At 40.6% G+C, this 15,081-nt stretch overlaps 1 protein-coding gene across 1 annotated transcript; it reads right to left on the bottom strand.

Moving 5' to 3' along the window:
• Positions 1-718: 718 nt before the first annotated feature.
• LOC149450845 (keratin, type II cytoskeletal 6A-like) lies at positions 719-10,168 on the bottom strand. Its single transcript, XM_089691489.1, has 9 exons — positions 9,614-10,168; positions 8,349-8,563; positions 7,879-7,939; positions 7,690-7,785; positions 4,942-5,106; positions 2,915-3,040; positions 2,389-2,609; positions 1,885-1,919; positions 719-1,797 (listed from the first exon to the last, which is right to left on the bottom strand). The coding sequence occupies exons 1-9, from the start codon at positions 10,097-10,099 to the stop codon at positions 1,589-1,591; spliced, it is 1,614 nt and encodes a 537-aa protein (XP_089547615.1). The 5' UTR covers positions 10,100-10,168; the 3' UTR covers positions 719-1,588.
• Between the last annotated feature and the right edge of the window lie 4,913 nt (positions 10,169-15,081).

Here is a 15,081-nt window from a genome sequence, read left to right as displayed (position 1 = left end):
GGCTATCTCCTGCAGTCTAAAGTACCCCTGCCTTGTGAGAAATACACCCATCCATTCAGCAATGCTCCCTACTTCAACATTTATCTGCTTTTCCCTGATTGCACACTGTTGGCCTTATCCAATACAAAGGTTATATACAGAGGCGGACTGACAACTCATGGGGCCCCCGGACAATAGGGGATCATGGGGCCCCTGTGTCCTTGCCCAAACTCAAAAAAGCCTATGAAAAAGGTACCAGGGGCATCTCATGGGGTCCCCTACTGACCTCGGGCCCTCGGGCAGTGCCCGAGTTTCCAATCAGTCAGTCCGCCCCTGGTTATATACTATACTAGAAAATGAAGATGTGACATCTGATTGGTTTCTGAATGTGATACATTGCCCTCTTGCATTCTACTGTACAAGAGAGCTCAGAAAGGAGAAAAGTGAAGCAGCATAAGGCGACAATCAAATGGTTTACAGTGCAAAAAGCATGCTGATAAGAAGAGAGGGAGGAGTGACAGATAGATGAGCTCATCAGTGCACTGCTTATTCTTTCACTCTCCAATCACAGGGTGGGTGGCAGAACTGTGCTGTGGCAGAGCTGTGTAAATTTTGGGACTGGATAAACAGAAATATACATCCTTTCACAAATAAAACAGCTCCCATATATGTATTGCATCTGTGTATTTGCCTGGTGCTCGACCTTACATTAAAAAATAAATTGAGTACCCCAAGTCCATTCTTTTAGAATGATTTATTGAAGGCTTCTGGAAAGTTCAGATTTTGGTAACACAGAACAGAATAAAAATTCCCCAAGATTTTGAAAGAAAAAAAATAAGAATATTTCTGTGACAGACAACATTTTACCAGGGTTGGAAAACAACAGCTTCATCCTAGTGCAATGATTTTATTTTCCAAATTATTCAGTACACTTTGTAACTTTTAGATTTGGGAAGCACTGCCAAGTGAAGAAACTTATAGGAATTTATTTAATAACAGTTCAAAGTGCAAAGGTATGCAGTAACCCATGGCAATAATTTTAACTAATTTTAGCAGGGGTATAACTGTGTGATAGGTCCACTAGCACAAACATTAAGGGGAGTCCTGCTTCTTTACTCTACTCTTAAAATAAATTCCGCTAGTGATATCTGTTACTATTTACCAAACATATAGTGGTTGCATCCATGCATGCATGCATTCAATTTATCCAGATGTACTTGTAAAATGCTATTGATACCTACATTAAATATTATGTAGCCTGGGTTACCAAACTTTATGTGCACTCAGTTTATTCAAAACTGATTGTCAAATGCTAATGCTACTTATAAATTATTGCACGGTGTTCGGACCACAGTGCTGCTGAGCTCCATTGCAGTTGTATGGTTTCTATGGCTATAGTTGCATCCCTCTATTGCTTACAGACTAGGATGGTGTGTTTGGTGGCAATGATGGGTTACTAAGCACAGTTGCCTTTTTCACTGTTACTGAATAAATCCAATTATGTAATTGCATATCATAGTATACCTCAGCATTTCTTTATTTTAACAATTATTTGCGTTACATTGCACAATATGAGGCTGCTGTTCTCTAAGATCAGTTTTGGTGGCTCTCAGTTTTTTCGGGAGGCTGAGGTAGTTGTTGATACTATCTTCAAACTTGAGTTATTGCCACCACTGCCAAATCCAGTTGGTTTCAGGTTGCTTGCACTGAAGTTTCCACCACCAATGGCTTGTCCACCACCAATACTTCCGTAACCACCTCCAACTCCATAGCCGTGGCCTGCTCCACTGCTGGAACCATAGGCTGAGCTCACTACAGCTGTCAGAAGAAAAGATCAGTTGGTTTTACATACATGTTATATATTTTTCACCTCTAAATAATAATACAATTAATAGTGAAACTTACATATGCTCACTGGGCCAACACCTTCTCCAGCCAACCTGTATAAAAAGAATACATAATTATGACACTAAATCAAAGTATATAGTAGTGATTCAACAGTTGCTTTGTTCTAAGGATTCATTGACCATACCAGAACATAGATGTTTGCTTAACAAAATTAATATACTAAAAATGAATTCCAAGCTTTAACCCAACTGTCTGTATAGGGAACACAGGTTGGTAGAGCCAGCAAGATTAACAAAATACATTACCACCACCAATTTATGAGATTACGAGTTAGACTATGAGTTTAGAGAGTACATTGGGCATCTTCCGAATTCGACTATCCAAACTATGACATTGCACTTTTTTTAACCAATCAGCTGTGGGTCATGTCAATCCCTGAACCATAGCAAGGGGTGGGATGCTGATGTGAGCATCCTGCTCTTATATGGACATATGACCATATTTAGCCAGTTGCATTTACTAAATATTGGAATTCATTCATATAAATTAAGTTTTCAGTACCTGCTCTCCTCTCCTTCCAACAGTTTCCTGTAGGTGGCAATCTCAATGTCCAGAGCCAGTTTGACATTCATCAGCTCCTGGTAGTCTTTCAGTTGGCGAGCCATGTCCTGCTTGGCCTTCTGCAGAGCATCTTCTAGTCCTGTAAGCTTTTGCTTGGCATCTTTTAGTGCAAGCTCACCACGCTGTTCAGCATCAGCAATTGAAGTCTGTAGTTTGGCACACTGAGAGTATAAATAAAGAAGATTAGAAAAAGGCCCCTTTTAATAAGACAAACATAAAAACATCAATATCTGTTTGAAATATGAAATGTTGAAATCTTCAATGCCTATAAGTTAAACACCCTTGTGCATGGGCCTCAGGCACAATCTAATCTAAAAACTGTAAACGTTGGCATGTTTTTTCCAGGGAAATTCTGAGATAATAATAGTTTTCATAAACCCAGTGACAGAATAATAAATACTCTTCTCCCAGTGAGTGTTTTTACATCTGTCAGTTTTATAAAAGATATAGATTTGTAAAGAAGTACCTGTTTCTTCACGTTGTCAATTTCAGAGCGAAGTCTATTTATCAAGCGATTCAGTTCAGCAATTTCAGTTTTTGTGTTTTTCAGATCATCTCCGTGTTTTCCAGCAGAGACCTGGAGCTCCTCATACTGCAGACATAACAGAAAAAATATAGTACTGTTACTGTGGAAATGCAACTAGTAAAACCTATAGGAAAATTGATGGATGACATTTTTAGGTACAATATGGACATAGCTCCACAAGTTGATCTTATTATTATTATTATTATACAGGATTTATATAGCGCCAACAGTTTGCGCAGTGCTTTACAATATAATGGGAGACAGTACAATTAGAATACATTTCAGTACAGAAGGAATAGGATCGCCCTGCTCGTGGAGCTTACAATCTAAAGGAAGAGGGAAGTGATACAAAAGGTGATAGCTGTGGGGGATGATCTGGCTGAGGTGATTCAAGTACTGTTCTTAGGTAGAGGTGGGGTAGGCTTCCCTGAAGAAGTGAGTTTTCAAAGATCGCCAGAGGCAGACAGGGTGGGGGCTGTCTTAGGCCATAATTCCCCCCATTCCCTTTGAAGAGGTGTGTTACAGTTATAAATTGGGATTGTTTGGTCTGACAATACTGCATATTTGTGCTCAGAAGACATTGTGCTGTATTCATTCATCAAAGTATCTTCAGACCATGTACTAGCCTATGTTATGAACAGAATCAAAAAGCTCCAACAATGTGTACAGTACTGCAGGCATTTTATACTATCAGCTATGAAGGAGGTGCCTAATGCACAATAATAGATGTAATCTCTACTGAGCCACCTCCATACCTTAAAGCAGAATTCCAGTTTCCTTTTTAATTAAAAATACCATATCCAAGCAGGATAGAAGTGCTGGTCTACTCACAATACTCACTTCCACTATAGTTCTGTATTCCACAGAAGGTGCCATTCAGCCTACTTCCTGTGAGCCAGGCCATATGTGTGAACAGGATAAAATCCTGACTTAATCCTGTCCTGAACCTGATATAAACCTGGCATGAACCGCTGAACAACTACTGTGTCAATTAGTTATGAAACCTGAGCTTCAATTTGCACTGCACATGTGTGAATCAGCTCTTGAGGAGCACTACAGTGCCACTACTTATTTACATTCTATAAAATCTTTCAGTGAAAAAGCTAATTTGAAGTATTTAATTTTTTTTCACATTTTGTGTCAACCTAAACTGCACAATATCAGTACTGTACTGCCATAGAGTTAAACACAGATCTTAGAAATGAATGTTTGCCAAGGTCCATATCTAATAAAAATTTTATATTGGGTCAAATCTATGGCAAGAAGGATGGGGACTGAGAACGTGCCTTGTTATAAAGCTTTTTTATTGCCTTGTTTTATATATAAAAATGAAATTGATATAACCTGGAGGACATTTAGTTTGCTGAATATCATAAAAATTTGCAATTTGTCCTTTTGGAAGTTAATGGTCTTTTTACTTTGTTGCATCTCCTCCATTCGCTTTCCAGCCACTTACTATCTACTTACTGTACATGCATGTAATCCAGCAGCAGTTGTATGCCATTGCTCTGGGCCAGCTTCCTGATGGTGACAATGGCAGAACATGTGTGCACATCGAGCATTGTCATAGCCTATGATAATCTCCTTCAGAAGTGCATATGACAGGGTAACAACACAGTAAAGAATTTGACAGGCAAGGGCAGATGGCTGTTATCCTATACCAGGAAGTGGCTAAACAAAGATTTTCAAGATCATCAGGTATTATTGTAATGAAAACTACTTTAAAATAATAATAATAATTTCAAATGACTTTTGAAACCACCATAACATGTTAAAGGTTAAATAATATTTTTTGTGACTGGGTTTACAATTACTTTAGATATATAGATTAGGATATTTTATAGTAATGAGGGGAATCTAAAAAAATGGTTAAAGCAGCTGTGAAGAGGAAAGATAAATCTAGCAATTTTTGTCAAACAAGGCTCCATTTAATTAATACAAATGCATTATTTGAACAAGGAACTCACTTTGGTTTGGTACAGGGACTCAGCTTCTTGACGGCTTCTGTTGGCGATCTCTTCATACTGTGCCTTGACTTCAGCAATGATGCTGTTTAGGTCTAGATCTCTGTTATTGTCCATGGTCAAGATAACTGAAGTATCTGAGGTATGACCCTGTACCTGGGCAAGTTCCTAAAAACATGGCAAGAAAAACAAGTGCATTAGTAAGGTGTCTAAGGACTGTGGTTCTATGACCCTCAAAATGTCACCATAGTTCCTTAATATATCAAGATCAGAAATCCACCATGTTAGAATGTAGAAGTAGAAGAATACCATTGGATCTTCATGTTAAAATGTCTTGATAATTGGATGTACTAGGCATTCTCTATGATAGATACACTAAAGACCATGTTATGCTTTCACCATGCTCATGGGGACTTTTGTCAATTACAGCTTTGCTATCCAGGATCTCATACCTGCTTTCATGGTAAACTGTGTATTGCATCAACCTCAGATGCTACCAAGTGACTTATTCAGACAATAAAGTATGCAGAGGTTAGCAACTTCATCATCTGTTGATGCCTGCTACCAGTGCCAGAACAAGGTCATCCAGTGCCCAGGGTGAAATGGCAAACTGTACCCCCCCCCCCCCTTACAAAAGAATCAGTGTTGTTTCAGTAAAGGAGGAGTGGGCTGGCCAATCAGTGAGTCATCAGGAGGTGTGCCAGCTGAATCCGGAACAGCCAGAAGCCTACCAATGACATTACAGTAAAACATGGCAGTGTGGGACCGAGAGGCTGGAACGGCTGGGTGGGTGGGCATCTTAAACATGCTAAACACACCACCAGATAAGCAGGAGTTGTTAAAAAAATAATTAACAATGTTATTAATATTATGCTGCATGAAAGGGTTAATGTACTGCCACTGGTCATTGATGAATTAGTGACCAGTGGCAATTATTTAACCCCTTTGTGCTGCATTCGTGGCACCAGTGTCAATGTTGAATAACCCCTTCGTGCTTCAGCAAAAAGGATTTATTAACATTGATATTGGTGCCACTAATGCAGCACAAAGGGGTCAATTGCCACTGGTCACTAATGCATCAGTGACCAGTGGCAGTCCATAACCCCTTCATGCTGCATAATACTAATAGCATTCTTAATGAATTGGCCACCCCCCCTCCCCCCAAAGAGTTAACCACTCCAGAAGTCAGTTTACAGGTAAAGCCACATGTCATTACACAGCCTTAGGAAGGAGGATATGCCAGCCCAAAGCCTTACTTGCAAAGTTGCACACAGTTCCTGTGCAGCCCCGCTGGAATCCCTCTCTCTTCCAGCCCACCTCCCTCCCAGCATCTGAATGATGTCACGCTGGGCCAGGACTAGAGAACATCTATGGGGTGGAGATCACTCCGCCTGACAGGGAAGTGAATGTGCATCTTCTAGTGTGCCTGGTGCAGAAGCGCACTCAGCACTAAGCTTCAGCTCTGACTTGTTTCGGCCCTGCCTGCTAGGATACTTCATTCTGTAAAAGTTGGAGAGTAGTTGTTGCCTACCTTTGTGACACAAGCTACATACAAAACTACAAAACTATTTGTGTTACACAGAGAGTTTTATAGTCACCTATCATTTGCAAATGGTTCACAGATCAACAAACTCTACTACCAGAAACCTAGCATTGGTATTATAAAGGGTTTGTCTTTTTCACAAAAGATCCAAGTTTAGGGGATTTGAGTATGTAACTGAGCAGATTAATTTAAAGAAATGGTGATGAAGATAAGGGTTACAGACAGAATCAATGTGCAAGGTGTTGTTAGAGTTACAGGGTGGGTCAGTGTGAAGGCTACTGTTAGAGTTACAATGAGGGTCAGATGATGGGGGCTTAAGGTATCCACCTAACACCAGAAGCTCTGCACTGAAAACTATGAGCATTGTAGGAAAATCAAAAGCTAAACAATGGCAATATATCTTTATATGTAAAGTGTGCCAGGAATTGTATAAAATATATTTGATAGCAACAACTGATAATTATCACTACATAAAAGACCCTCAAGAAGTTGATCTCATCTGCTAAAGCAACCACCTTGGATTCTAATTCCACCTTGTTTGTGTAGGGGGCAGGGGCGGACTGACCATTTGGAAACTCGGGCACTGCCCAAGGGCCCAGGGTCAGTAGGGGGCCCCATGAGATGCCCCTGGTAACTTTTTAATCAGCTTTTTTGAGATTGGGCAAGGGCACAGGGGCCCCATGATCCCCTATTGCCTGGGGACCCCATGAGTTGTCAGTCTGCCCCTGGTAGGGGGAATTCAATGGAGAACTGGGGGAACTGCAGTGGAGTAACTGCCTAAATTGGAGTTAGGCTTTAACTGTATAGCCTCAGCAGAGCTTTATTTGTCAAAGACTAGTCTCTTCAACTGTCATTTTCAATAGTATGCATGAAGTATTTAAAGCCTATTTTTAGTTAAAAAAAATAAAATAAGCTCCACTATAGGTTGAATGAAAAATGATCTATGAATGGGGGAAGCTGACCTTTCATTCATCTACCTATCCTCCATTCATGGATTGTTTTTCATGGATAGAAGGTATAGTACAGCATTTGTGAATGGATGGAGTGGGAGAAAAGGGCAGGTATAATTTACACTCTTGATAAGTGCCAATGACAGGTCCCTCAACTTTATTAAAAACATTTGTTGCAGCAGAAAATTATGGCGGTAGAGGGGAATATTGGAGGAGGACGATTTCAACTAAAGTAGGATAGCAACAACTGATAATTACCGCTTCATATAGGGCCCTCAGGAAGTTGATCTCATCTGTCAAAGCAGCCACCTTGGATTCTAATTCCACCTTGTTTGTGTAGGCAACATCCACATCCTAAGGTAAGCAGGGAGTAATACATTATTCTATATACAAGGCACAATTATTCATAAAGTATTACATGGTATGTAATAAAATCCTTTTAAATACCTTTTTAAGTACCACAAATTCATTCTCGGCAGCTGTGCGCTTGTGAATTTCATCTTCATACCTGTTAGAAATAAATTAATGAATGTACAAATTAGCTGAGTATGATTATCTAGTATATGGAAAGCTAAAGTTGCTTGATTGCATGCAATTGAAGAGAATGCTCACTTTTGAGTCACAAAAATGTCATTCTAATATCCAATAACAGCCTTGTTTCTTGGAATGATTGCTTTTGGCTAAAAAAACCCAGAGGTAGTTTTTCTTCTGCATAGCATGTGTAGTTGCCTAATTTAATGTCATAAGTGAATGGAATATAATGTTTCATACATTCAAAGTGTGTCAAACAATGCAGTATATAAAAGGCCTGTATCATCATGATAAAGGCCCCAGGGCTATAAATCATACCTAGAGACTTGTGTTCCTTAAATGTAGCCTTAATAATTATGCAATTGTATCACATTACATTGACTTACTTGGCTTTGAATTCTTCTACAGCATCTTGCATTTGTTTCAACTCTCCATCCAGACGTGACTTATCATTTACTAGGCTGTCCAGCTGTCTCCGCAGTGAGTTAATATAGGCTTCAAAGAGGGGTTCAATGGTATTCTTCACAGTCTTTACTCCTTGCTCTTGCAAAAGCTTCCATTTTGTTTCAAGAACCTTGTTCTGCTGTTCTAGGAATCTCACCTGAAGGGTAAAATAAAGATATATATATTTTCTACTGTTTATATACTAAGGAATATGATATTATGTTTTAACAGAATAAGTAGTCAAATGATCAGGCAGGGAGCAACTGTAACTTGAAGCTAACTAAACAGGTGCAAAGTTAGAAGCAACAGGTGCAAAGTTACAAAACAGTTTTTGATGGTAAAAAGCATGCATACACTGTTTCTTTGGACCAATCAGGGTAATATGTGACTGCATAGCATAGTCACTATAAGACTCTATACTTCCAGAGAGTGTATATGAGAATCACTGCAATACAATTCAGAACACAAACAGCTACTTATGCATATCTTCATAAACAGCTTTCTTGTTAGTGAAGTTCAGGGTAACTCTGGTAACTCAGGATGGATCCAGGGCCCAATGACTAAAAGGTCACCCCACTGGAAATACAGTACTCTAGTAGAAATTAGAGAGCTAATCCCCACTGTAGCAGGGTCTTCCAAAGAAGACATGTTCTATTAGGCTGCTGTACACATGCCAGTTCTGACAATGGAGGGCCTCTCACCTGCAGCTTACTTTACCAGCTACCTATGTTTAATCATGTATGGCCTATGTGAGCTGCTGAGGGAGGGAAACTGAGGAACTTATTTTTTCTGGGTGTGTCCAGAAACCCAGGGAGTTGTGGGAGATGGAGTTGATAAGGCCTAAGTCTGTATCCAAGCATTGTGAGGAAATGGTAATTTGGCTACTCTGGTATGAAGGCAATATCTAATCTCAGTAAAAGTTCTCAACAAATTCAGAATCTCATATAACTCCCTAGAAAGTTATATGTAGGTACCTTTACCTGAAACAGCAGCATGGCTGTTTATAGTGATTAAATAAGTGGCATTCAAACTTAGGAATATACTGGTTCTCATACAAAACTCTATAATGCAATGCAACATTTCACTATCAGGTGCACTACCACTGTTATTTAGAATTACAGCTTTCAGAAAATTACAACTTAACAAGAACGAGAAGTCCTAGGAGTTATAAAATACAGTGAAAATTGTCTTTGAATAGTGTACTTACCTTATCAATGAAGGATGCAAACTTGTTGTTCAGAGTCTTGATTTGTTCCCTTTCTTCTGTACGTACTTTTTGAATTTGTGGGTCAATTTCCAGATTGAGAGGAGCTAAAAGGCTCTGATTAATGGTAACTTGTTGGATCCCCCCTGGTGGGCATACAGGAAATCCAGAACTACCACCGAATCCTTGGCCAGTGCCAAATCCAGAGCCTAATCCAAAGCCTGCTCCGCCACTAGCTCCATACCCAGAACCATTTCCAAACTGAGATTGTAAACCTGTAGGAATGGAAATTTTTCTACTTCCTCCCAAGCAATAAAGACTTCTGCTACCAAAGCCACCAGAGCCAGCTTGGCCAGCACCTCCACCACTGGAGCGAGTGACAGAGACTGAGCTGAAGGAATTTCGGTTTGCCGCAGATGGAACAGAAACATTGTTAGTATTTTTCCTTGTTCCTCCAACAGAGTATGTAGCTTGGTGAGATACAGACATGGTTCTTGGTAGGTCTGTGTTTCTGAAGATGAGTTAAAAGCAATAGTAAATGGCTCAGTGGAGGCTCTAACAAAGCTTCCCCTTTTATTTGTCTCAGTATGTGGGTTTGGTCACAGGGTTGACAGTGTATCATCCTTCCTCAATAGTGGGTTTGGTATGCCTCCTAGCAATCTAAACACTGAGCTCATCTGATTAACTCACGCCTTGTACATTAAGTGTAAATAAATCTGCTTGCTAATAAAATGATTGACCATTTCAAAATTTGCTGACGACAAGAAAATACAAGAATGTTTTCATGGAGAGCTGAGTATTATAAGTTGCATCCAATATGGGCTCTCACACCAAGATAAGAAGTCTCAGCAGTATTTATTTAGCAAAACAATCTAGGCTGTTGTTTTACTAGTCTGTTATCATTGATAGCATAGTTGCATATAGTTTAAGAAAATGCAACCAAATCAAAATTAACCATTTGAGCTCCGGAAGATTTTACCTCCTTCACGACCAGAGCATTTTTTTGCTCTTTTAACTGGCAATTGCATGCAACATTGTACACAAACGAAATATTTTCATTTTTTTCACACAAATAGAGCTTTCTTTTTGTGGTATATTTATTTTCTATTATTTAAAGGAAAAATGACTAAACATTCTGGAAAAAAAAACAATATTATCTACTTTCTGTTATAAAATATATCCAATTAAAAAAATCAAATTTCTTCATAAATTTAGGCCACAATGTATTCTGCTACAAGTCTTTGGTAAAATTACATAAATTATTTTGTTTGTGCGAAAGTTACAGTGTCTACAAACTATACTGGAATATACGCAGATATGATGCTATACTGGTAATGGCGTGGATCAGTGACTTGGGACTGTGATAGTGTTGTGAGCAATCTGAGCAATCTGGTGCTACCTGACGCTGGCTAGGAGGTACATTAACTGACTAACTGAAACTGACATCAATAGTGACACTAGTACAATGATCAGTGCCTATACTGTACACTGTCACTGTACTAATAACACTGGCTTGGAAGGAGTTAACATCTAGGGGCAATCAAGGGGTTAATTGTGTGCCTAACAATGTGTAATATGTGCTGCTTTTCCTCCACCACAACCTTGCTCACCCATGTATTTAGGGACCTTGCTTTGTGCACTGGTACGCAGTCATGTTGGAACAGGAAGGGGCCATCCCCAAACTGTTCCCACAATGTTGGGAGCATAAAATTGTCCAAAATGTCTTGGTATGCTGACACCTTAAGAGATCCCTTCACTGGAACTAAGGGGCCAAGCCCAACCCCTGAGAAACAACCCCACACCATAATCTCCCCTCCACCTGTAAGGGATTTCCGGCAAGACGAATCGTGACCGGAAATGCGCGATCGCGCACACGCACATGCATGGTGAAGATTGGCACCAGACGGCCTATTTAAGGAGTGTCTCTGCTCATTTTCAGTGCTGACTGGTCTTCAGCTCCTCCATGTCCTGCTTGTTTCTGTATGATTCCTTTGTTGCTGACCCAGCTTGTTCCTCACCTGACTCCGATTGCTCTCCTGATACTGGTTCCTGACTTCGGCTCTGCTCCTGACCTTGACTTTTGCTTCTGATTCTGTACTGTGCTGCCTGACTGTTGATGACCCTGGCTATTCCATGACATTGCTCCTGTCTCTTGTCCTCACTACCTGCCTTGCTCTGGTGCATGCCTGGCAATCTGCAAAACCTGCTCTGCCTACTACTACTGTGCCAAAATCAAAGGATCATCAGCCTTCAAAGGTTTTCATCAGCAAGAGCTGCAAACAACAACTACTGGCACTCTTGTCCCCCTGGGTCCTAGACTCCCTCTGTTCCTACTCCAGCGGGGTCAGGACTAGTGACACAAGTGAGGCCGACCTCGTCATTTCAGTCTCCCATCAGGTACGTGACACCACCAAACTTTACACTTCGCACAATGCAGTCAGACAAGTACCATTCTCCTGGCAACTGCCAAACCCAGACACATCCATCGGATTGCCAGACAGAGAAGCGTGATTTGTCACTCCAGAGAACACATCTCCACTGCTCTAGAGTCCAGTGGTGACGTGCTTTACACCACTGCATGTGATGCTTTGCATTGCACTTGGTGATGTAAGGCTTGGATGCAGCTGCTCAGCCATGAAAGCCCATTCCATGAAGCTCTCTATGCACTGTTGTTGTGCTAATCTGAAAGCCACATGAAGTTTGGAGGTCTTTAGCTATTTACTCTGCAGACAGTTGGTGGCTTCAGTGCACTGTGCACTTCAGCATGAGCTGAGCCCGCTCTGTCATTTTACATGGCCTACCACTTCATGGCTAAGTTGCTGTTGTTCCCAGTTGCCTCCACTTTGTTATAATACCACTATCAGTTGAACGTGGAATATTTGGTAGCAAGGAAATTTTACGGATGGACTTATTGCACAGGTGGCGACCTATAAGTACTATTCAATTCCCTGATTCATTCTTTCACAAATGTTTGTAGAAGCAGTCTGCATGCCTAGGTGCTGGATTTTATACACCTGTGGCCATGGAAGGTAATTGGAACACCTGAATCCAATGATTTGGAGGGATGTCCCAATACATTTAGCAATATTATATATATATATATATATATATATATATATATATATATATATATATATTTAAAATATATCTTTAGTAAAAGCTTTTTTTGCTTGTTTAGAGTGGGGAAGGGCTAGGCAACCACAGATGAATTGAAATTCAGCTGGTTCAGCAGGGACCAGCCAAATTTTGATCCATGCATAGGCAGGCTGGCTGTACAAAAGTAAATCTCCCAATCAATGTTTGTACAGCCAGCCTGTGTTTTTTTTTCTGAATGAATCTCCCTGCTGTCAGAACAAGACAGCACAGCAAGAGTGATTCCCCCTTCCACCTCTAATGTGTGGATGGGGGAATCGGGTAATTTTTTTTGTTCAACCCCCTGGTTGAATGAAAAAAAAAAGATTAATGTATGGCCAGCTTTAGATCCACCATCAAGTATCTACTGGTGTCTATGACGCATTGGGGAGATTCCCCCTTCTATTTGTTATATGTGGTAATTTTTTACAAAAATTGAGGGGAATCCCAAACTGTTAAGAGTTGTCACTACAACAAAAGGTAAGAGTAAATCTTCAAATGGTATGCCACTATGTGGCACGTGGTATCACAGAGGAGATTTTTTCTTTGAAATAGGCGTTTGGATTTCAGATTACATGTGGCATTTATCAATTTTGGGAGCAGACTACGATATAATTTGCATTACAATTTTATTACAATATATCATGATATTTAACTGTATGTTTTATAAATTATGTACAGCACATTTGTGATTGTTTTAAATTTTATCACATATTGGGATGTTGTGCAAGTTGCTTCCGATATTGTGGTTAATTGCCCCAATCACTGAATTTGTGTGTATTTTGAAGAGAGGGGTATGATGACTGGGGTGGGGGCAGGGGAGGACTGACCATTTGGAAACTGGGGCACTGCCCGAGGGCCCGGGGTCAGTAGGGGGCCCCATGAGATGCCCCTGGTACCTTTTTCATAGGCTTTTTTGAGTTTGGGCAAGGACACAGGGGCCCCATGAATTGTCAGTCCGCCCCTGGGTGGGGGCTGAAGGCTGGAGATGGGCTTTAGGCTTCCCTTTTTTTCAATACAGTTTAAATGTTTGTTAAAGTTGAAGTTTAGCCTGCTTCTTTTTTTTCCTTCTCTGGTTGCTCCCTTCCCCTCATCAAAACGACAGCTAACTTTTTTTTAAAAACATCATCACTGGGCTTTTGTTGATCTCTATGCAATGCAAGCAGATTGAGGATAGTAGGAGGGGCCAGCAAGGTGATGTACATGAAAGCATTGCAGCGCCCTGCCTCAACACTTCTTTAAAGCCCAACTGGGGGCAAAAAGAACGTTTCTCAATGTGGCGGGGCTGTGCCCGCACTGCATGGGTTAACTGCTTGTTTTTCCAGGGGAAAGGAGAAAGCTGTATACTCACCCAATCTTCTGATCCACCAGCCAACGGCACTCCACCATGATCCAGCAATGGACTGTAGGTCTATGGGCGTGATGATGTCAGGAGCAGTCCACCGCAAGAGACCACTAGAACGGGGGTAAGGAGCCACAGGGATCGGTCTTGTGAAGGCAGGATCAGAGGATTAGGTACATATATCTCTGTTATCCAATCCCCTAGATTAGTGTTTCTCAATCTTTTTTCCATCAAGGCACCCTTTAAATTCATGAACAATCTTGACTCACCCTTTAAAAGTATGAAGAGTCTCAAGGCACCCCATTCTAAAATGTAGAAAAACTATTCTATTAATTTTACCTAATGCAGCAACATCCACACATGTAGGACACCCAATGTTAAAGTGGATTTATTCTTTCAAAGCAAATACACTTTTGCACACTTATAACTAGTATTCCAGTGTTTCTCTTCTCCCTCAGTTTCTCTCTATTAGTCAGCTTATTTGACCCCAGCACTGACAGAGAGGGGCAGGGTAGGGTCAAACAAGGATGCCATGCAGGTAACTGACATCCTCCTTATCAACTGATGGCATTACTGGTTGTTAAGATGCTGGCAGCTAGAAGCTTGTAATGGTGCAGAATGGAATCCTGTGGCTTTGTGTAACTAAAAGGCAGGCTTGATCCACCTGCTGGCTTGTATGTAACTTTTGGGCAGTTTTTAAGCATTTGCCAAGGCACCCATGAAGACACTTCAAGGCACCCTGGTTGAAAAAGGCTGCCCTAGACAAAAACAAACAGTTAACCCGTACAGGGTGGGCTCAGCCCCACTGCATGGCAAATTTTTCTTTTTGCACTGAATTAGGCTTTAAAGAGTTTTCAGTGCTGATGCAAGCAGTGGGATGACACTTGAAAAGAGGGAAATAAAATATCAAAATGTCTTGATAGGTGGATGTCAGTCTGCAGTGCATTTGCTTTCAGAGTGCTCTAGGTAACATGCAGACCTAATGCCCACATGTGAT

The sequence above is a fragment of the Staurois parvus genome, unplaced genomic scaffold (genome assembly GCF_062004578.1).
Source record: "Staurois parvus isolate SC_StPar_1 unplaced genomic scaffold, SC_StPar_1.0 ptg000562l, whole genome shotgun sequence".
Classification (NCBI taxonomy): Eukaryota; Metazoa; Chordata; class Amphibia; order Anura; family Ranidae; genus Staurois; species Staurois parvus.
Note: the sequence above shows the minus strand (reverse complement) of the source record. Positions and strands in the feature narration are given on the sequence as shown.